We start from the raw sequence: 23,760 nt of genomic DNA, 5'->3' as shown, positions 1-23,760 counted from the left end.
TCCAATATTTGTTGTGATATTTCAACACAGCAGTGGACCGACAGCCGTCCCTGGAGCTACAGCTACAGTACTGTGGCTGAAGATACAAATAAAATATAAATGTAAAGCAGTCACTTGTATGTTTTTTCACTTCTCAGACCACAGGCAACAATTGGCAGATATCTGTGCGGGCAGTATCTCAGTAATGTTTTGACAGGCCGTCATCTGGTGTTTTGATTTCTAATTAAGCAAAAGAGTTTTATTGTTAAGCTTTTTATTTATCCGTTCTCCCCGAGGAGCCCTGTGGTTCAATCCCTACCTATTCTTGTTTGCCTGTTGTCTTGACTTCTTTATTTTGACAACCAGTGACTCAGTTTGACAACCAATGACTCGGGGTTTGATTCCACGTCCAGGGCATCATTATTACACTTCACATGAAGAAACAAAGTCCACTGTGCCTCTAGCTTTCAATCCCATGCTTTACTTTATTTTTCTCTTTGGAGTGGCTCTCTTTTCCACCCAAAACTGGTTATTAGTGTGGGTGAGTCAGCTATTCATTCAGAACCAAACGGAGGAGGGGGATTGTTTGGCTTTGATGTTTTTATTCCTCAGATATTTTTTATACTTTTGGGCTGCCAACATTTGTGATCAGACTCCAAGATCACCCATCTCAGTGACTGTAAACTGTAATCAGTCACCTTCACAGAACCACACTATGCTGGCAAATTTGTTGCCTTATCGCTTCGCAGATTTTATGCCTTTGGTTTTTAACACACTACAGGCTGGCTCAATAATCATGCAGGAGCTGTTTGGCCATGCTGGCTGTTTGGCTCTAGAAGCGGCTGTATCGGTCTGTCTGTTGGTCATCCGATCGTTTTGGTTCAGGCTCAAACATCTCAACAGCTAATGGATGGATAGCTATGAAATTCTGCAGAGATGTCATTGTCCCCATAGTGTCATACTGGCAAGTGAAATGTCTCTGCTGGAAGGATTGCTAGTGCTAAAAACCCATTCAAAAAACTGACTGAGATGAGCCGGCCTCATGCAGAAAGGCAAACTGATTTCTGATTGTTAGGACTCATTCCTGTGGCGCTTTGATGCACATGGTCAAACCTCTGCATCTTAGCATTGTGAACATGTTAGCGTGCATACTTTTCTTTAAGCACTACTGTGTAAGTGCAATCTCACGAAGCTGCCAGCGTGGCTGTAGACTCTTAGTCTTATCAATATTAATCCCTTTATTTATGTTGCTGAACTTAATTCATGCATGAAGATATCTAGTATAGTTTTTCCAGGTCAGCTGAAATAGGATTACAGTCTTTAATTACACGAGCTGCACACTACCATACAACACGTATAGTACTTTAGTGCTGGTCACCGCTCGCCTGCTCGCTGTTGCATTTTAAATAGCGTTTCCCTTCTGATAGCTGTTTAAGCTTACGGCATAATAACAGTAAAAGTGTTTGCACTTAGCCAAGACTGCTCTAAAGTCTTTGAAAACATTCCCATAAAACAACAGAGCACTAATGGATTGAACTCATCCTACTGAGACGTCTTTGAGCAGCGCACAGATTGCAAGACTGAAGACCTCAGTAAGTGGGTGGTAAAAGTGCACAGATTTGTGATTCAGAGATTCTTTTTCGAAATCTGATGTGTCTCTAAAAACAGATATGCATAATTATGTGCATAATGATTAATTACAGTAGAGCTCCGTTGAGTGCTTTTCAATACACGGGAAATTGTGCATGAGTGACGGCTTTATTGATCACAAAGCTCTGAAGATTATAGCCCGTGTAAACTGCAGTCAGTAAGTAATGTATTAAATTCCACAGAAAAGGGATCACTTCATTTTTTTGTAGTACCTTGACAGCGGCAGAGGAGTGTTGAGAGCGCACACTTCCCCTCTCAGAGGTCGGAATTTCTCTTTCTCATAACACTTATCTTCACTCATGTTTGATATGATTTTCTGCTGCAGAGAACCTTTTTCCATATGTGCACAATAATTTATTCATACCTCATAAAAAGGCAGAACAGGCAGCCACAGTATGCACACTGAGCGGATTTTGTGCATTATACATTGTCAGTGTTTTTATTCCTACAACCCCTGCAACAACATCAACAATTCAACAAGAGACAAACAACACGTGCGACCTGACATCACGTCACCTCTGTGTATCGATTAAAAGGCCATTAAACATTGTGACCCGTCTGACACATGGATCTAACGTTTATGTAAAGATTGATTTATTCATGAAGTACAGTAAGTGCAGCCACTGCACGACCTGACACATTTATGCTTTCATTTGTGAAGAAAAGGGAGCGCCTTTCCAACAGCTCGGGAAGTTCTTACAGATGTTAAAAAAGCCAGCGACCAGCAGAGTTCACTGAGGCCGTGATCAATAAGCGAGGATGAATGTTCAGTGAAGGTTAGAAAGGAAAAAAGATATTTCAACCAAAGCTGTGTTTACTGGATATTTTTTTAGTCACGCTCGCTGCTGTAGCTCAGGAGATGTCGGCCTGTTGGTTAGACGCTCCATCGCTTTGCACCAGACTAAAATATCTCAACAACCCTAAAATGGATTGTAATTAAATTTTGTACAAGCATTCGTGGTCCTCAGAGGATAAATGCTAATGACTTTAATGATCCTCTCACTTTTCCTGTGGCGCCACCAGGATTGTGGTTAAGCATTTTGAGTTAAATGTCTCAGCAACCACTGGATGGGTTGCCATCCACACATGCATATCTCCCCTCAGGATGATTTGCAGTTCTTTTGGTGTTCCTAGGTTTTCACCTTGAGGCCGGACCAGGTCAACATGTACTTTGCCCAGTCCTTTGGTTTATGCGCGAATAACCTCAGCTGTGCTTACCGGAAAATAGCCAAGATGGTTAACATGTCACAAGGCATGCGAAACCCCTAAATATCAGCATGTTAGCGTGCAGATGTCGTGGCTGAAAGCATACTTTTTTTTTTTGGCGGAAAAAAAATAATCACTGCAGGAGATAGCGCAGGTTTTGGATTCATAGCAGTAGACTTGAAGACATTGCCTGCCAACGGTATCTTTCGGACATCCAGCCTCACAAGGAGCCCAGGGAGGAAGACATTTGGGATAAGAGCCATTCTAATCCATCTTGGCTGCTCCTGGACAGTGTCTGGTCACAGGGAAGTGAAACTGACAAGATGGAACTCCAGGCTGGAAAAACGACTGTTGTGCCCACGGAGACCCGTCTCCACCGAAACTTCCCGAATCAAGAAATTAAGAACAACTATAGGCTGAAACATAGCAAAGGGCTGGACTAGGTGATCAGTGTGCTCCTGCAGGTGTGCAGCAGTGGAAGACTGTTATCAGTAAGTGTGAATGTGTCTTGTCATTTTGAAAGAGAAACAGCCAGTCGGCAAACTCTCGATGCTGGTTCATTCCTCACCCAGTAGCGGTACATGTCCACAGGATTTGTCATTTACACGCTCGCTATTCATTGTCAGTGTACGCAGCTTTGAAATGTATTCTGGTAGCGCAGTGTGCCTTGAAAGAGCATGGTTGTTGCGTTACCTGCTCCTTATTTGCATGAAATTGAGGTCTAAGCTACTTAATGCAAATCAGGGGCGTCCAGCATGATTCGCCTGCCTGCCCCTTGAAACTCCTGAAAAACTAAAACAATCAACTGTTGTTGAGTTAAAATGAAGACAGATTCGGTAGCTGCATGACTTAAATGTCTTCAGAAACACATTTCAGCTAACTGTTTTTCATGATTTAAGAGAAAGCTTCCAAACTAAATGAGACCTGATGGAAAGAGGGTGTTTTCTCATTTGATCAATACGGGGAGGCAGTGTGACCTCTAGGACCGATAAATGCCCCTGTGGAAAAAGTTCTATCACACATAATGCAATACATTCAACAGTATAGACGGCTTAAACAAAGTCAGCAGTGTTAAGTAGAGTCTGAACAAACTTAGGCTAAAGCTAAATGTTTATATATGTGTATCCTACAGACAGTCTTAGAGAAATATGCAAAAAAAAACAGCAACCAAAGAAGTCATTCACACCGTCGAAAACCTTTCTTTCGAAAACCAGAAACTAATCGACACATTTTTAAACTTAAATTGGCTTCACTCCATAATTTAACCCCAACAATAGAAATACATGTCCTTTTTTTTGTTTTGTTTTTTGCCCTTTCTTTATCTTTCTGTACAAGCACCGCTCTGATTATATTTGCTCTCCTGTATTGAGGAAAAAACTTTTGTACACAGTCTGGGAGTGACTTTGATTTTGCTCTGAACACTATTTGCATAATTTTATCATAAAACAAGTCATTAATTTTTATATGGAGGGAATTTGTTCTTGTAGTAGGACTATTGAATTTATAGTCATTTTAAGGGTTCGGCCTCCACAATTCCACACAATAAGATATGTCATCGAGAATGACGGCGCTGACCTTGCTTTGCTGAGCTGGGCTCCTTTCTCACCTCCACACAGCCGGCCCCTCATGGTGTGGGCCTTCAAGTTGTTGTCGGTGTTGGATTGTTGGTTTCAGTAAGTCAACAAATTTTGGCCGGACAGGGAGGTAGAGATTCTGGAGCTACTGAACCATCTGACAAGCAGTTCTGATGAAGTATACTGGAGCCTCAGGTACAGCCTCACAGAGCTGCTGACTCTTAAGTCTTGCTCACATGAAACAAAGATTTCCTCTCAGAGAAAGGAAAACTACCTTCAGGTTTGTCACTCTGAGTGTAAGTGTGTGCGCATGTATCGTTCGTGGCATGTCGCGCCTTTCATTTGCCTTTCTTGATCACGCTGAGTATTTATTCCCCCCCCCCCCCCCCCCCCCCCACTCAGATTGATGCCTGCTTCTGCAACCAGCAATCTCTTGCTGCTTTCTTGATAGATGGCCGAAATGTCTAAACTGCCCTTGGCAGGACCCAAACTCTTTCTCAACAATTACTTGGTTGGTTTGTTCTTTCTAATCATAGATATGTCATTCCGCGCCATAACGCTGAACAATAGCCTGCTCTGAGCGTTAGCAGCTAAAGCCCCCCCTCTGCCTCTGTCTCTCTCACTTTGCATCCTTGATCTCCGTTGCGCCCTGCTCTCCCACTCTCTCTTACTCTCCCAGCATGGGTTATGTGACTCATACGGCGCTAAACGCTCCATTGCAAGATTAACTCTTGGCCAAAGAAATGCTCCACACTGACACGTTCCCACGTTTTGATTAAAGATGTCGTGTGTGCTTTCGCTGATAACTCGCACAGCTTCACATCAACATCTGTGCCTCTGCTTTCCTTAAACATTTTCTCAAAACATTAATTAAATGATTTCCTGGCTGGCATGCTTGGTCTCCATGGTAACATCAGGTCCATTATAAGTACCATAAAGAGCATGAGAGGGAACGTTAAATCTCCGGTCTGCCAGTCTCCATCACCTCACTGGGTTGATTGTGTAACACACAAACCCACAGGAAGACCTCCTTTCCCTCTTTCCCCTTTTTCTCTTCCACCGTCCTTGTCTCACCTCTTTTTTTCCCCTTACCATCACACATTTCCTCTCATGCTATCTCTGTCGCACATACACATGTTCACACACACACACACACACACACACACACACACACACACACACACACTGACATCAGAAATTGAGTCAAACACTGACCCCCAGTGGAAAAGCGTAGTTAAGAAACGCTTTGCAGTTTTGCAGCCCTGTGATTAAAACAAATCTCTCTCTCTTTCTTTTCTCTCAGGTCTTCACTCGCTATGGGAAGTGTTACACCTTTAACTCCGGGGAAGATGGACGTCCTCCCCTCATCACCACCAAGGGAGGTATGGGTAATGGACTCGAGCTCATGCTGGACATTCAGCAGGATGAATACCTGCCTGTCTGGGGAGAAACAGGTGAGGGGGACATCATTCACTTCAATCACTGGCTGCCACGTCTGGTTATCTGTCACGTTCTAGCAGCGTGTGGGTGTGTTAATACCTCAGAGTGAAAAAGTCAGAGACATGAACCCGAGTGTCTGGATTCATTGGTGAAAAAAAAAATGTTGAAGTGTGTTGCTGTGATCCCTCATTCTTTGAATTCCTGCAGATGAGACGTCTTTTGAAGCTGGGGTCAAAGTTCAGATCCACAGTCAGGACGAGCCATCCTTCATTGACCAGCTCGGATTCGGAGTGGCACCCGGTTTTCAGACATTTGTCTCCTGCCAGGAACAGAGGGTATAAATCATCCTCATACATGTGGCATTTTTTAAAGCACCTGAGATCTTAAAGTTCCCATGAAGTCAAATTCAGTGCATTCCCGAGTTATTATTTATCAAGAGTTTAGCAGTTAAAAAGCCATTTCATCATCATCAGGACTGTGTGGGTTTTGGTTTGATTTGATTTGGTGAACATAAGCAACAACCACTGAAACATTCATCCTGTTTCATTCCAAACACAACATTCTGATTTGTGCAAGGACGTACATGATGTAACATTTTTCCAACTGAATGTCGCCCACTAACATTTATTCATTTGGCAGACGCTTTTGTCCGAAGTGACATACAAAAAACCTGATCCGCCCCTCGATTGTTCCTCAGTAAATCCTCAGGATTTAGTTGAATCATCTTGTAAAGTCCTTCTGACAGATTGTTGCAATTGACAGTTTTGTAATGATTTCAACGTCTGCAAACTTTATTCTTCTATCCTTCTTATCTATAGATTCATGTGGAATGCTTCAAGTCAGCTTAACTTATATATTGCCCAGAATCACAAATCACATTGCCTCAGTGAGCTTTACAATCTGCACAGTGTGCGACATCCTCTGTCCCTGGACTTTTGATTCATGTGAGGAAAAAGTAACTCCAGAAAAACGCTTTAGCAGCTGGAAAAAATGAAAGAAACTTCAGGCAGAGCCACGGTAGAGGGATCCATCTCAGGACGCACAGACACACAATAGATTCTGCTTGACAGAACAGACCAACAAAATTACAGATTAGAGTGACAGAATATGTGATATATATGTCAAAAGCATGGATTGAGGAGGATGACTAAGTATGACAGGCCTGGAAGAGGACAGGCCACTCAAGATATATAGGGAAAAAATATCTGAATGTGTCCAGAGTTTGATGATAAAATAGCAATTCAGATATACAAAGTATTTAAAACATAAATGCGCAATGATCCATGCAGAATTCACATAGTACATTGTTTAAATCTTTAAAAACTCCTTAATTTTCGGTTGTCAAAACAACATTTATTGTTCTACATAACGTCCTATTTATAAGTGTGGCTGTGTATGATAAGTGATGTGATGTATGGTGTGTGGTTGTTGCAGCTCATATATCTTCCTCCGCCCTGGGGAGACTGTAAGGTGACGGCCATGGATTCAGACTTCTTTGAAAGTTACAGCATCACAGCCTGTCGCATCGACTGTGAGACGCGCTACCTGGTGGACAACTGCAACTGTCGCATGGTGCACATGCCTGGTGAGGAAAACGGCTCTTCCTGCGTGCTGTATCACATTCACGTTAATGATGCTGCAGTGAAACACTACTTTAGACACTTCAAAGAAAGCTAATTTGATGTGAATGTGTGCTGTTTTTCTGCTCCAGGCGATGCGCCCTACTGCACCCCCGAGCTGTACAAAGAATGTGCTGACCCAGCTCTTGGTAAGAAAAGGCTTCTTCCACGTGCGCTGCGAATCGTTGAGGAACTGATACGAAAAGACAAAAAAAAGCACACACAGACACACAACCGCACACACATAACATTACCATCATCTCGTGACATCTTTAAGTGGCACAGATCCATTGAAAAGGTCACGCTGAGCTCTGGTTTTCCTCGCTGCAGATTTCCTGGTGGAGAGAGACAACGACGTCTGTGTGTGTGAGACGCCGTGCAACATGACCAGATACAGCAAGGAGCTTTCCTTCGTCAAGATCCCCAGCAAGGCCTCGGCTAAATATCTGGCAAAGAAGTACAACAAGTCTGAGCAGTATATTAAGTAAGGATCAACCAAACATACTGTACAGTCTGCATTTACTTTATCGTAAAAGGGGGACATGTTCAGGTTGCTTTCACTAACTTATTTCTGCTAAAAATCTAAAATTATTTATATAAGATGTATTTTTCTTCAAAGGAAAATTAAACGAAATAAAATGTATACATGTATAAAAAACAAAAATGTCACATATACATACATACAAAAATACTACACTAATTATGCAACTAAAATCTATCACAGCAGCAATTGTAATAATGTCTCAAATGAAGACATATTTGACAAAATTGTGTTTTACTATATTAGTCATTATCTGTCTGTACTTAAGCCTTCAGTTATAGTTCGTTTGGAGTTGTCGATGTTGACCAAGACACTGATTAAAGATCAAGACCAAAATTTAAACAGTAATCTCTGCTCTCTCCTCCTGTTAAACAGCTCTGGTGTTTATTCCTCCAGAAGGTCGGGCTCCGCACCAGACTCTCTCCTCCCCACACAACACTGTCTCACCCCTTTTGTTTTGATAGAGAGACTCCTAGTGGCAGAAACTGCTTAAAACTACATCAAAGTTGGCTGTTAAGAATCCATTAAACGCTGTTTTCTAATGCTGAATGTCAGAGTTTCCTCAAATTGAACATTAATGTTTTTCCATTTCCTCCACAGGGAGAATATCCTGGTTTTAGACATCTTTTTCGAGGCTCTCAACTATGAAACTATTGAACAGAAGAAGGCTTATGAAGTGGCTGGACTTTTAGGTCGAGATTTACTGAATTTGTCTTTGCACATTGGACTATCTTTCAGTACTGTTTTTCATACATTTACATTTTTCTTATTTCAGGTGACATCGGTGGTCAGATGGGACTTTTCATTGGGGCGAGCATACTCACCATTCTGGAGCTGTTTGACTACCTTTATGAGGTGAGACAGTAATTAAATAGAAGCTGCAACTGAGTATTTACCTAAAGTGAAAAACGGCAAAATGCAACTTAGGCTTTTTTTTGTTAATGTACCCGTGTCAAAACTTCGTATAAATTACAACGAAAGACGCACTTTTAAGATTTACCATATTTTTGTTTTCGGTCCGAATGCAACATAACATGGAGGACAGTTAAGGTGGACCGCTACTGTCTTCTAGCAACTACTATCCAAGCGATATCTCACGTGACTTTTCCGTTTTTTTATTTTAGTATTGTTTCTTTTATGAGGCTCCTTTTTCAACTTCAAGGTCGATATTGTTTTTTGCTAACGACAAAACAATGAATTATCCGTGCGTTTATATGGAACGAAGCTTTAGGAGCGGTCCACCTTAACTGTCCCCCATGTTACTTCGCATTCGGAGATCGACACTTCTCATTGGCAAGACGGCGTTGAGCGGAGGAAACATCTGCTGATGTGAGTTGTCCAAAAACTCTCTTTTTAGTAAACTCTGTGTACACAAAGAATGTTCTCAATACTCATGTTCATGTGTAGAGACCCTGGTGATACCACGAGCAAAGTTTCATGTTGTGTCGAGCCTTCTTAGTGTTTTAAAAATAGCAATTTTGATGGTTATCGCTAATTTGCCCGAAGCACTCCCATTTAAAATGATTTTGACACGAAAACGAAAATGCATTAAATCTTAAAAGTGCCTCTTTCGTCGTAACTATGCATTTACACGAAGGTTTGACTCGCGTACATTCACAAAAAAAGGCTCAGCTGCATTTTGGCGAGAGTTTAACTTCAAGTGAACAGGCTAAATTTAATATGACATTTCAAGTTGTTCCGTGGAGACTTGACATCGGCATTTCTGAAACCTAGACCGTTTGATGCTGTGTTTATCTCCTCAGGTGATCAAGTACAAGCTGTGTCGCTGCTCTGACAATAAGCACAAGCACAACAACAACAACGACCAGGGAACAGTGCTGAGCTTAGATGACGTCAAGTGTCACGTCAGTAACTTTCACTAGGCCTCTGCAGCCGCTGCACTCTCTTGTCTCTGAGCGGTGTTGGTGGACTTTGTTCGTTGCAGTTTTCTCAGACTGCGGAGCAAACAGAGCAAGTGTGTGAACTGTGACTGTTGGAAGGTTTGCGAGCGGCGAGGTGAATTCAGCGTGTGGCCGACATCAGGAGGAGCCGCATAGAAGGCGCGGGGGGGGAGGGGGGCAGAAACCAGTGATCAACATGTTGTGATGAATTCAAATATGTCAGAATATCTGCATGGTTATCTGTAAAACAGCTTTTCAAGACTTAGAGACAGATACAGTTAATAGGGGCATAAACTAAGATATGGATCTTCAGCAAATCAGCATTTGAAAATCGCAGCTCGGTGTTTGTCATTTGTCAATTTGAAGGAGTTTTTTTTGTCGTTCATTTTCACTTGCAAAGTGTTTTTTTGGAGGAGATTTTCTACAAGGAATCTTCATGTCAGTTCTTTGCACTCTTCACTTTTGTCCTTTGTGGCTTGCTTTCATCATTCGCTCCTTTGTTCTTGACTTTCCCCCCCTTTTTTTCATTTTTATATTCATGTCATCCAACCCTATCTTACGACAGTCTAAAAAAACGGAGCATTTTGCCACCATACTGTACTACCTCATCTTGCAAGGGTGACAGCAGCCCCGAAGAATTTACAAGCCAAGCAAATTAATAACAAAAAGGTCACTTTCTTTTATGGAAATTAGACAAACAGGATAAAAGTACAAAAAGCTGGCATTAAAGTGAGGGAACGTTGACATTTGTTGAACAGCAGATGCAGGCCTTTTCATCGGGAGACATTTTGACTTGTCATAGCAGAATAAGAACAAAAAAAGCACAGGTGTAAATTTAACATGAATGACGGCTGAATTTAGCTGCTTTAGTTTCAGGCTCCTGGTATTGTAAGGGCTGGCTCACTGCCATGTGTTACCAGACTTCGATAGAAGTATCACCTGTGTTTTCACAGCTAAACAAGTCAGAGTGTCTGCTGTGAAAAAGACCACAATTAAAGGACAATCCCTTATTATGAGTGACAGTCCAGGAAAAAGAGTGAAATGCTTGTATATAATGTTAATTTCAGAAAATTGATTTACAGAAATCCGCCATATTCACCTTATTATCTGAACGTGGGTGTAAAATGTTAGTCACCTTCCTGTTATTGTGCCGCACTTCCGCTCTGTCACCTCCCTCATGAGAGCTAACGGAGCTAACCAGCTTATTGTGCTAGCTGCTGCAAAGAGAAGTGAGTTGGCTAAATGCTAGCCAGTGGCGGATGTGCATGGCAGGAACTCGCACAATAAAAACAAAAAACTGGCTGTGCTCCGTGTCTGGTTCCTTATTTGAAAATAAGGTGAATAGCTAACAATAGCTCACTACTAGAAGCTATCCCACTGGTCAAATCAGACCAAGTAGCCTAACGCTGTAGCGGTGAAACCCCCGATTGTATAGATATGAAACTGAGAATAGTTGGACTTTTGGGACAAAGCCTTATTGTTGTTTTCTGGCAAAAAAATTGAGAACATTGATACCACTCTCATATCTAACTGTAAAATATGAAGCTACAACAAGTAGCGGTTTAGCTTAAGTTTAGCAAAAGGCTGAAAATGATGATAACATCTGCCTACAGCACTTCTAAGGTTCACAAATAACACTTTAAATCTATTTTGTTGAATGTGTACACAAACCAGAGTGCGAAAATGCCAATAGACTGCTGCAGGAATGAGTCCTTCAACCCGGAAACAAGTTAGCATTTTTGCACTTTGCATTCAAGTTGGGTCTCAATAGGTTCTTTTTGCACAGAAACAACATGTTCACAGATAGAAGTTGGACAGTACTGTGTGTACGACTGATTTAATGAGACACAAATAAGACAGAAGTACTGCTTAAGAGTAACTGCAGCTTTCACAGCTGTTCACGCACTGAGCAACCATCTGGCTGATGATGTGTATCCGACTTTCCAAGCTAGAAATCAAACTTTACGGGACGCTACCGCTGAAATCGCCGACTGAACACTCAGAAATTCCGACTTCCCAGTTCAAATGGATTTCACCATCATTAACATACAAAAATACCAGCGGTATCAATCTTCTTATCTAACAGCAACAGATGGATACACAGTAACAGATTAAATGTACACATTATGAACAAATATTTAAAGAGCTTCTTTCTGTGGCAGCCAGGCGCTACATAATGTATTTTTTCCTCTCAGTGACAATCACAGCATTATGTAAAAATCTCAGAAGATATCAAAAATATTGTCCTGGCGAGAGAACAAAACAGACTTCAGTACATTACTATAAGGGAATGTCAAACATTTTTACATGTTGCTACATGTTGATGTTGTTCATCACATTTACTGTGTGAGTTTCCTTTCAGGTGTGTTAACATGGCAAAGTAATAAACAAGTATAAAACTTTTGAATGTGGTTTTCCATCTTCTAGGGCTCTAAGTTGCATGTAGCACTGTACAGTGGGCGTCTTAAATGTGGTCCATCGATTGACAGTTGATCCGCACGTCTGGCTGCAGTCTGTGTCAACATCTGTGTGTGTTCTGTGCGCATGTATTTCATTGTGTGTGTGCTCATTGGGGAAGCTGATAAAGGAAAAATTGGAAACGCTGCCCTCAAGTCCAGAACACTGTATCTGTCATCAGTTAGGCTGTAAACATGACATGTGCACGTTTAAAGGTTTGTCTCATTTGCTGTCTCTACTCTGACTCTGTTTACAAAAATCAAACCATTTCAGTATATTTCAATATTCTGTTGGCATTAATCTACTTGCATTCATTCCCGTTGAGCTCTATGTTATTCTCTGAGAATGGGATTGTAATATTGTGTAGCTGTGTGGTGTTATTATCAAGCACAATCATTCCATCGACTGTAATTTACTGTAAATACTGCAACGACTATTGATAATAATCTTATTGTATTAGAACAGTTTGATCCGTCCAATGTTGTATCTGTTGTATTTATTTTATATAGGCTAGCTGCGTGTTTAAACTCTTCTGTACATATGAAAGGAATATTTATCAAAGACAGTATTGAAGTGTAAGGCTTTTCTTTTGTGTCGCTACAGTCACAGCTTATTACTGTGTCCATAAACGAAGATGAACTGCTGGAGTGTTTCTCAGCGTCCACTGCATGAGGTCATGCATCTCGGAACAAGTCGTGCTTTCAGCTCTGTCATATATCTGCCTCCATTTTTTAAAATCTCCGTTTTCATTTAAAATATGAAAGGATGATTATTTTAGTCTGGTGATATAATGAAGCAGTTGTTATATTAAAGATTAAATGCTAAATTTATGTAACTTTTATTCAGTTCGAGGTGTTCCGTGTCGTCATTTAAACCTGGTCTGCGCTTCTTTTTTCAGGCATCTGTGGATGTGAACAACACCGGTGTGACCAATAATATTAAAATGTCCCCCCAGTTAGCCATGTCAGTGAGTGAGCAAGAAACTGGCCGTGAAAAGGGTGTGTTGGATCATTCTACAGCAGATAGCTTTGTTTTCACTGTGCATCATTTTCTGTACAGATTTCCTCTTAATTACCTCTCTAGGATGGAAGCATCACAACAACTTTTTATTTGATCAATTGCCATGAGATTTTCTACTATTACCCATGTTTCCCAGATGGCGTGTCCTAATTAGGCCAACTTCGGTGACCCGCATGACTTTTCCTTTAATGTCACCAACCTGTCAGTGTAAACGTTGGCAATGTTTCTTTATTCAGTTTTCTATTTTATGTTGTGACAATGCCGTGCTTATGATCTAGTTTGGCTTGGGCACAAAAACAACCCTAGTTAAAGTGAGGAAATGTCAAGTTTTGCCTTAAAATACTATACAGCTGGAGATGTGCCATCTCTTGTGGCAAGTTTTTCCTCAGTCGAGTCGAGGGTCTAAGAACAGAGGATGTTGTTCACTGTACAGGTTGTAAAGCCCACTGAGGCAATGTGATTGTGATTTTGGGCTATATGAATAAAATTGATTTGATTTCATTTGATTTGATCTCATCCAAATGTATGTTTTTGTCCCTACAATCATGGCTGGAAATTGTCTAAAAACCAGGGGCCACTTCAAAATGTATGACATTCTTGTGGCCTAAGCTGCCCTTTGTGTTTAGTGCTCAACTGCACATGTTAGCATGCTAAAACCCTGGACATTACAGCTGCTGAACAGCAGCACGATAACATTTGTCAGCATGTTAGCATGCTGACGTTAGCATGCAGCTTAAACTGTGTCTGACTACAGCACAGCCTCACAGAGATTTAAGCGTGACTCAATGACTGTTGATTCAATAAACAATAGGAAGTTTGATCACGTGAGGGAACACTTGTGACTTCATCATACTGATGTTCGTGGTGGAACTCCAGTTGCAAACCCACTCTTCAGTAAGCTATATTTTGTGCTTGCTTATGTAAAAACTAGACTGCTGAATCTGGAGTTCTCTTCCTTCCTACGTCGCCTCTTCTATTAGTTGTTCCAGCTCTTATGCAACAAGGTCCTCTTTTGTTTGAGCCCCCCAGACCAAATAATTTCTCCCACAGTGATCTTTCTACAGTCGCTCTCATGACTTTTAATGGGCTGGGCTATTTTTTGCACAGCAAAAGAAAATGAACAACTCCTGTGAGTATAATGAGGAGGAAGCATGGAGAAGGTTTGCAGGGCTCTAATCAGGGACAGCTACAGAGCTACAGTACAGTCTGAGTTAAGTAATAACATGACAGTACTCCCCAATAAGCAAAAAGCTCTGCATTCAAAATTTCAATGAAAACAGAAGCATTTTAAGCAAAACATAAGGTAATTTCTCCAACAGGGATTTTTCTATGGACACTCTGACAGCTGCAATCAAACATTTACTTACGTGCTTTGATCAGCAAAATTTACTGGAAGTGGTAAGTCAGAGTTTCCGAGTCAGTAAAGAGTGCCGAAGTCACGCTGCTTCCAGTGGACCCCATGGAACCTTATTTTGTTTAAAAAAAAAAAAAAAGGGTATGGTATTGAATAGAGAAAAACAAATAGCTTTTTGATCCCTCTTGAATTGTGCTCAGCTCATGAAATATAAGACAGTAAAAATACTTAATAATAAAGACCACGCAGCCAACAGTCATGTAAGTGAAGTCGTCTCATCGTCTCGTGTACTGGCTCGCTCGCAGAACTGACAAACTACTCTTTCACTTAACTGCAGTTGTCAACATGACCAGATTTATTGTTATGGGACGTTTTCTGTGCCAAGTTGGCAGCCATTTTGTGTTGGGGACGTATGTTGAGCATTATGATGTAAACTTAACACTAAACCTGATTGTATTTTACTTTAATTATGACAAAACTGCAACTTTTTTAGGGGGAAATTATCTTTTGAACTGACAAACATCATACGTTCAAGCAGGATCTTCTGGATTTTTTGTCTCTCTCCATTTCTAACTTTTTCAGAAATAAGGTCCAATTAGGTCCACCGTGAAGGGCAGAGGTTTCTGACCTGGATGACTTTTTTGTGTCAGAGGTCATTTTTTTCCCAGAGTCCTGTGTACAACTGTAAGTAACATCACTGGAGGTAAATAATCAGATTACACTCAGCTTCCTCTGGAGACACACAAGACTTCATACTACTTTTTTTTTAGTTTGCAGATAACTGAATCTTACTGAATAACAAAACTTCCTAGGTTGTGTTTTGTTTTGTTTTTTTCCTTGTGTTTGCCCACACCTGTAAGGACTCCACAAACCAAAAGCTGTTAGCACCATAAAACAACGTAATGCAGATGTAAGTCTGGAGACTTCTGTCCCATTAACCCTGAGCCTACTAACCTCTCTGGTGGATGACTGACCAGACTTGGCCCCTGCCTCTCACTGGGCGGGCCAGTGTCGGCCCTCACAAGGGCCAATAACAGGAGGCTGGCAGCTCGTTACATAACCTCACTGCAGGTCCTCCGCGGCGCTCAGTGCGGTCCACCTCCACTCAGCGTGTTACCTCCTCACCATGGCAGCTCCGAGGAAAGTCTGCATCATCGGCTCCGGAAATTGGTAAGTTGTCGTGTTCGTGCGCTGAGCTGTAAAACTGCCGGGGTGTTAAAAACATGGCTAACTTTGCGGCTGCGTTGCCATCACTGTGTGTTGCAGGTTGCTAGTTAACCCGGTGCCGTTGCTAGCCAACTTAGCATCACTGGGCAGCTAACGTTAACTAGCCGCATTTTCTTTTTTCTATGAGAACGTCCAGTTTGACTTTACAGCATGAACTACTAATACATGCCGTTTGGTTAGCTGCAAACACGAGTTCACTCTCGACTAGAGGAACATACTGTGAGTCTGGCTGAGTGTGCAGAAACTGGCCACATGTCAGTCACGATTAATGGGATTTTGTGGTCATGCAGTCTCGCTGTGTCAGCAACATGTTAGCTCACTCTTGTTAGCACCTCCTCAGCAGAAATGTATTAAAGTTATTTTACAGATAGCATTTAAAAACGCACACCGACACTGGGCATGGCTTCACACGACTGCCTATAGAAGACCTCGGGGCGTGTTTTCATGTGTGTGGAACCAAACGCCAAACTCCATTCAATAATCGGACAGTTTTAAGTTTCCATGTTGATTTTAAAAATGACCTGAATCTGGCAAAACATAATTAATATGCTTGAATAAATCTTTAGTGTCCTCTTGGGAATTCGGCATTATAGTTACAGATTGATTTCATTTGATAACCTCTCTTTTTGTTCAGGAATGTAGCTATGATTGGAAAGAATAAAGTTTAAGCTTTAAGCCCATTCATGCTGTATGCATTGCTTTCATGCAGAATTGGTGTGTTGGCTTGGATTTATCCGAGCATTGCCTCAAAATCAGGTTTGACCCAATTGTAACATCACTGTTTTGTAGTGGAACTTGAAATCAGCAGATGTTCCCAATGGAGTTTGGCCCAGTTCTCCACACTTGATTAATCACTAATCATGGAGGTCACATTTTTCAGCTTATCTGGAGTGAAACTTCAGCTGGTGATCAAAGAGCAACAAGTAGACATCACATGAGGAGTAATGATAAGGCCAGCAGTCACGTGATGGCAATACATCCGTCTAACCTCAAGACTAGGAGGGCAAAATCAATGCATCCTGGATCATTTCAAGCACCTCGCTTAATCATCGCCTTTGGACCAACACTGACTGTTTTCCTGCCATACTGCTTTAAGTTTACACTGCGTTTTTAATTGCAGTGTCACTTGTAACACGATACGTAAATTAAACACTAACTTCTGACTATGAACAATGCAGGGGTTCCGCCATCGCCAAGATAGTGGGTGCCAACGCTGCTCAGAATTCAAAATTCGACACCACCGTAAACATGTGGGTGTTTGAGGAGATGGTGAACGGGCGCAAGCTGACTGAAATAATAAACATGGACCATGAAAATGTGAAGTACCTTCCTGGGCACAAGCTTCCAGCAAATGTGGTAAGAAACCGTTAGTTTCTCGCCGTTAAACAGTGATTCAATTTTCTGCCTGTTGCTTCGCTTTCGTGTTTAATGGATGGTTGCACCGGGCTGTAACGACTGCGCTTCTACACCAGGTTGTTACACCAGCTCTAATGTAGGTTGCATCAGACTAGTAATGTATGTCCTGTCTAACATCATTCCTCCCTCCTCAGCTGGCCATCCCGGACCTGGTGGAGGCGTCCAGCTCTGCAGACATTTTGGTGTTCGTGATCCCGCACCAGTTTGTCGGGAAAGTGTGTGACACCATCAAGGGCAAGATAAAGTGCGACGCCGTGGGGATATCCCTCATCAAGGTTCGATTCATTCTTGTGCTCTATGAATTTTTCACCTTCTTTCTGTGAATTTTGGTGTGATGCTATTTAATGTTTTATGCCAGACTCGTACGGTCTTAGGCCAGGTTAAAGGAGCTGTACGCCAGTTGTGCAGTGACACAAATAAAGTGGTGAAGTCACGCCCCTTCTGGTGCACCACCATGGGACTTTATTTCAGAAAGATTATGCAAGGTAGTGAGCGTGATGTTGCATGATGTTGTCTTGTTTGACGCCTCACCCTTTTGCCCTTATTGTGTGCCGAGGTGAGGGCACATTGAGTGAGACGATGTAATTCACTGAGTTGTTTCACAAAAAAACTAAATGTATTTGACTGTCTTCAGTCAAAGTGAGACTTTCTTGACTTTTGAATTGACAAACGTGTAATAAATGTCACAGTCAAGGGGTAGGAAATTATGTATTTGCCTCTTCTATACACATTTGTTCTGAAGATACGGTCCCATGGGGAACACAGGAAGGGGCTGGACTTTGTCTCTAGCGTGCGGTGTGGACTAATGTAAATACACCGCCTGTCCCTGTGTTTGTTTTTCCAGGGTGTCGACGAGGGGCCTGATGGACTCAAACTCATCTCGGATGTGATCCAGGAGAAGCTTGGGATCACCATGAGCGTGCTGATGGGAGCTAACATTGCCAATGAGGTCGCCGATGAGAAGTTTTGTGAGACCACCATTGGTTAGTCTGATCTCTGTTGCATGTTTTTTTTTAAATCTTTTAAATCATGTTGATGGTTCAGTGTCTTGTAATGGGGTGAATGGTGTCTCCCTCACTTGTTTTTGCACTGTGTACCTTCAGTGAGAGGGTAGGATCACAGCGTTATACACGCTTACTTCAACATACAAGTTTTCAACACATAACATTGTTATGATGTAATGGCTTTTGTTTGTAGTGTAGTTGAAGTTCTCCTTTGTGAGGTAGAGAGTTGCTAATTCTCAGAGGAATTTTAGACTTGGCGTGATGAATCGGATCTCTTTTAACACATGCTGCATGGAGAAAAGACCCAGAGTGTTCTCTGCAGTCCTCCAGCTTAAATACAACAGAGTAGGGGTCACACACTTTTACAACAGTTGTTAATTACTCCTTCCCCAAAACAGTGACCCCCCTGATGTTTGAGTTGATCAGGCCTTTCCCAGGACAGTGACCCTTTTGATGTTTTAGTAGGACAGTAAATATCATCCTAGCAACCTTCCTGTAAACACTTCAGGCAGAGAGAATTGCCCCTCATGTGACTTCCTGACCCTCACCCCAATTGGGGAGTCTTCTTTCCTCCTCTCACATCCTGATATGGTCTTTACAGCACATTGATTACTGAATGGAAAACTTTGATTTCTCACAGTAGTCAGCACCTTGCATTACATCTGACAAATTACTACAGACCTGGGATTTGTATTTATGACAGTGGTGCTGAAATCAGAAACCCCCCCCCATACTGCTAAATTCTACATAATGTTGCTTTAATTAGCACAAAGTTGTACTTTGATCAGGATTTAAAGATGTGATGAGCCGGTTTCAGCCTTGAAGCCAGAAGGACGTTTGTTGCAGTTTGTTCTCGAGCTCTCTGCATCGTCAGCACGATGGGGTGAAAGTTTAATCTGTTGTGTAAATGAGAGAGCGTTTTGGTTCACTTTGACATTTGCTTGATCTGCGCCACATTCTTCGTGGGATTTATTATTAGTGTAGAGCCGGAACACTAACCTGTTTTTTACAGGATTAATATCAGGGCTGGGAAATGTAACTCGTTTGAGGCCTTCAGCTGTATTCTAGATGCAAAGTCATTGTATTTTAATCATGACTCCTGATTTTAAATTCTTTAAATGGTGGTTTCTTTCTTGACATAAACCAGTTTGTTTTTTTTCTGCTTTCAGGATGTAAGAATAAAGACCACGGGGCTCTCCTGAAGGAACTCATGCAGACCAACAACTTCAGAGTCACTGTCGTAGAAGAGTACGATGTGGTGGAAATCTGTGGAGCGCTGAAGGTCAGTTTTTATTACAAAACACAGAAGAAGTGGAGTGCTTATTTCTTGCATTTCTCCTTTCACATCAGTTTGCTAACATGACTGTGATGCAACCTGGAAAAGAGCTTAGCCAGACAAGTATCCATTTAGCAGTCACAACAGCTGCAAAGCTCTCTGCAGCTCTGTCTTTGTGCACTGGGCAAAATGTCAGACACAGAAACGAATGCACTTAGTCGCATTCCACCGCTGCAGCCTTGTCAAATATAAAATGTCGTTGTAAAGGTAAATCTGCTCGATTATACACAGGAGTTTACACAACCAATAAAAGACTTCTGACAAATTACGTAAAGTGACATTTAGTTTGGTTTCTGAGCAACAACACCAACTGAATAAATCTCCTTGGATGCATGCCCAACTCCAAATGTCTAATAATAAAACATAAAACATTGTCATCATGGTTTTCAAAGGCACAAATATATTATCTTACACATGCTCAACAGTCAAAGTGCCACCATTTATTCCAGTGTTTCCAGATTTATGTTTTGTTTAGCAGGCCAACTGAGGATAGAATATTTGTGAGCTGAAAGCCGTCAGATATTTGTCATCTCAATATTAACACACTTGTATAATATTTATATTAAAGATGTCACTTGTAACCGGGGGTGGTTAGTAATGAGTTACATTTACTTTGTTACATGTACTTAAGTAACTTTTTGAGAGGTTTTAGTTTTAATGAAGCACATTTAAGTGGATTTATTTTTGAGAAAAATAGTTATTTTAACTTTTTGTATTTATTTATTATTCAACAGTTAAGAGTCAGGTGGTCAGCTGGTCCCAAGTCTGCTGGAGTGATGTTGTTTTACCACAGCCCACATCTCCAGATGACGTGTTCAAAGCAGAATAGTGGCTGAAGCTGCAGTACGCCTTTTAAATACTAGTAGTAGTAGTTTAGTAATAGTGTTTTGTTTGTTAATTTACTTACTGCTTAAGTACTGTCATACTCTACCTCAAGTATGTATATTGATGACTACTTTCACTTTTACTTAACTGTTTTTAAAAAGTACAGTACTTTTACTTGAGTACATTTTTTGGCTACTCTACCCTGCTTGTAACTATGTGTGTGAAATAATAATAATAATTAAATAATTAAGCAAAAATGGCAAAACAATCTGATCTGAGCTCCTCAAACTAGAGGATGTGCTGCTTTTCTTTGTTTTAGTATGTCATTGTAAATGGAGCACCTTTTGAGTTTTGGACAAAATAACAATTTCAAGGCATCACGTTGGAAATTTAATTGGCCAATTTTTCCATATCTGTTGACATTTGATGAAACCATTTAAAAAGAATATTCAGATTGGTTAGTAATGAAAATAATATAGAACAGAGTTACTCTGCGCAGATGCTTCATGAACCTGGATTAATGTTTTTAATAACTTGGTGAGAGGGACGATGTTGTTTGAGGCTATGTTTGTGCTTCAATTATTCTTGGGTGTTGATGGATAAAAGATGAGGTTATACAACTTTCACCTCTATCAAACATGGGGTGCGTTAAACTTCTAAAACGCTTAAAGGGAGGCGCTATGATTAATGCTCCATATATAATTGAAAATTTGATTGATGTTCCTGTTCATTATGCTAATTAATTCTGCAGTATTTGAATTCTGTTATCATCCTCGAGGTGGTCTGTATTCTTTAAGTATCCAGGTGTTTTCAGTTCTTGCATCTGCAGTCTTTACTGACTCTTTTCCTCCTCTTTCATCCCTCAGAACATCGTTGCGGTCGGTGCAGGCTTCTGTGACGGTCTGGGCTTCGGAGACAACACGAAGGCAGCCGTGATCAGACTGGGCCTGATGGAGATGATCGCCTTCGCCCGTATATTCTGCACTGCCGGCCCCGTGTCCTCAGCAACGTTCCTGGAGAGCTGCGGCGTGGCTGACCTAATCACAACCTGCTACGGCGGCCGCAACCGCAGAGTAGCCGAAGCTTTTGTGAAGACGGGGAAGGTGAAAGCTTCGATTTCTAATTACATCTACTGTTCTTTAGAAGAGGGAATATGTAGAATTTATCTGAATTCAACCAAATTGGCAGTTGGCATTAGATGTCGCTGTTGCGCAGATTTCAGATACGCTAGCAAAGCAACACAGCACATGAAATAAGCACTGCAAGACGGTCAGATAAGCCGGATCATGTTTTAATCTATACGACTTGAATGACAACACAATTAAACAAGTTTGCCAGTTGCTCATATCTCCTCAATGCAAATCCACTTCAAGTTGTCCATCCAGAAGTGAGTGCGATTCAGTCTATGGTCCAGTCTTAGGATAATACTTTTAAAAAATAAATGGAACATGAAAAACAGATTAGACTGAAATGTATTTTGTCCTGGAGAATGTGAGCAGTGGAAGCTTGTAATCAACGCTCCTACCATGTTTTTAACACTCATGCATGTCATGTTTCCTCCCTTGCTCAGTCCATCGAGGAGCTGGAGAAAGAGATGCTGAACGGCCAGAAGCTGCAGGGACCAGCGACAGCCGCAGAGGTCTATCTCATCCTCAATCATAAAAACCTAATTGACAAGTAAGTTGAGCAGCAGCAGGACACACACAATCACTGGCTCTGGTTAGAAAAGGCATCAATCACCGAGCGTTATCCTTGCACTCAACAATACCTCCTCCTCCCTCCAGGTTCCCACTGTTCAATGCAGTGTATCAGATCTGCTATCAGGGCCATCCAGTCACAGAGTTCATAAGCTGTTTGCAGAACCACCCCGAGCACATGTAAACTCAGCAAACTGACCAAGTGCCTTCTAAATGAAGAACATTGTCGTTTCCTCACCTGTTACCCTGTCAGAAATAGATCGGGGATGACGGGTCACTCCGCAGCTGTCATGCAACCAGGTGGCTCCTGCCCAAGTGAGCGGAGAAGTTGCATAACATTTGCGCGTTCAGCTCCAGTTCAACCACTTTATCCATGACATTCAACTTTTGACGTCTTTTTAAGTGCTAAATGTTGGCTGTGTTTTGTTCCTCAGATAGCTCTTTATGCCCGAGTTCTTTCTGTTTATTTGAGCCACATGAAATCAGAATGCATGGCGTCACTTTGTAGACAAATTAAAAACACTAACACTGACGTCCAGACTTTACTGGATATCAAAAATATGACAATTTGATATGAATTTTAGAGTACTTTTGATGACATTGACTCCAGTTTGTACAATGTTTATATGGCAAAACGTCATGCATTCAGATTTTGGCTGGGGCCAACCATTCAGGGCAAAGACCTATTGACATCGTTCTGTAGAGGGAAAATCTAACGTTTATGTTGCCGTCCAGTGAAGGCCTGTCCACCATGAGTTGTTTAATTATAGATGTAATACCTCACTACGTTATGTCTTTGTATGCTCTAAAGTGTCTTACATAATTCACTATACTACTTCCTGTCTTGTACTGTATATTAACATACTGTTGAACGCACAGCAACTGTTTTTAACATAAAAATGCAAGTGCCTTAGAATGCACGGTTGCTAAGTCTTGAACATTGTCCTTTTTGTCAAACCAAAGACTTAATGACGTCCGTCCGTCCGTCCACTCTGCCATTTGTCATTGTAACCCTGCCTGATCCTGTTTTCACTCAGTTATGCTAATGTGTTTTGGAAATTAATGTGTGTCTGTGAATAAATTAATTCAGTCATCAAATCACTGCTGGGATCATTTTTCACTCTCACATTAGCAAGGCAATCATCTAGATTGTTTTTACTGCACAGCAGCACAGTGGGAATCTTGGTAGGAAGAAATAATGTCAGAATATTCATACGAGTATATATTTTGTTTTACTACATTAATGACATTTATTTTTTATCTTAATCTCTGTCTACATCTACAGGAGATGGCTAGTTATATCTCTCTATAGATGGATATTTAGATAAACAGGAGAAAGTAATATTTTTCATACAACCCTAAACTGTTTTTGATCTACAGTAGCACTATGGAGCTGTTTTCTATGAGGTGAGTCTGTTTTGTTTTTCACAAGGCTGCACATGGCTCAACAGTAACGTGCCAAGAAACTTGAGTTCTTGAAAGACACTGAGCAAAGGACAGAAAACGGATTCTGC

General features: G+C 41.3%; 2 protein-coding genes and 1 long non-coding RNA gene across 4 annotated transcripts in view; 2 read left to right on the top strand and 1 right to left on the bottom strand.

Annotated features, from left to right (window-relative positions):
* The window catches only part of LOC115584760 (acid-sensing ion channel 1-like), a 65,597-nt gene extending 51,704 nt beyond the window's left edge, over positions 1-13,893 (top strand). For both annotated transcript variants that reach the window (XM_030422458.1, XM_030422459.1), the window contains 8 exons: positions 5,713-5,863; positions 6,057-6,184; positions 7,284-7,434; positions 7,561-7,617; positions 7,799-7,952; positions 8,610-8,701; positions 8,785-8,864; positions 9,773-13,893. In XM_030422458.1, the coding sequence (XP_030278318.1) occupies positions 5,713-5,863; positions 6,057-6,184; positions 7,284-7,434; positions 7,561-7,617; positions 7,799-7,952; positions 8,610-8,701; positions 8,785-8,864; positions 9,773-9,892 (933 nt within the window). In that variant the 3' untranslated portion in view covers positions 9,893-13,893. The remainder of the gene's footprint in view (positions 1-5,712; positions 5,864-6,056; positions 6,185-7,283; positions 7,435-7,560; positions 7,618-7,798; positions 7,953-8,609; positions 8,702-8,784; positions 8,865-9,772) is intronic.
* Positions 4,790-15,812, bottom strand: LOC115584763 (uncharacterized). Its single transcript, XR_003984607.1, has 4 exons — positions 15,696-15,812; positions 14,755-14,853; positions 7,723-7,914; positions 4,790-6,168 (listed from the first exon to the last, which is right to left on the bottom strand). It is a non-coding gene; the product is annotated as an uncharacterized LOC115584763 (long non-coding RNA).
* On the top strand, positions 15,773-23,347 carry LOC115584761 (glycerol-3-phosphate dehydrogenase [NAD(+)], cytoplasmic). The gene is made up of 8 exons (XM_030422460.1): positions 15,773-15,911; positions 17,147-17,324; positions 17,519-17,659; positions 18,229-18,367; positions 19,558-19,670; positions 21,416-21,652; positions 22,120-22,226; positions 22,334-23,347. Exons 1-8 carry the CDS (start codon positions 15,868-15,870, stop codon positions 22,428-22,430), a joined length of 1,056 nt encoding a protein of 351 aa, XP_030278320.1. The 5' UTR covers positions 15,773-15,867; the 3' UTR covers positions 22,431-23,347.
* The last annotated feature ends 413 nt before the right edge of the window (positions 23,348-23,760 follow it).

The sequence above is a fragment of the Sparus aurata genome, chromosome 7 (assembly GCF_900880675.1).
Source record: "Sparus aurata chromosome 7, fSpaAur1.1, whole genome shotgun sequence".
Taxonomy (NCBI): Eukaryota; Metazoa; Chordata; class Actinopteri; order Spariformes; family Sparidae; genus Sparus; species Sparus aurata.
Note: the sequence above shows the minus strand (reverse complement) of the source record. Positions and strands in the feature narration are given on the sequence as shown.

Excerpts from the sequence above, each read along its gene's own strand:
- LOC115584761 (XM_030422460.1), top strand. The coding sequence starts at position 15,868 with ATGGCAGCTCCGAGGAAAGTCTGCATCATCGGCTCCGGAAATTG. Across the intron at positions 15,912-17,146 it reads ATCATCGGCTCCGGAAATTG|GGGTTCCGCCATCGCCAAGA; the intron begins GTAAGTTGTCGT and ends TGAACAATGCAG. Across the intron at positions 18,368-19,557 it reads GTTTTGTGAGACCACCATTG|GATGTAAGAATAAAGACCAC; the intron begins GTTAGTCTGATC and ends TTCTGCTTTCAG.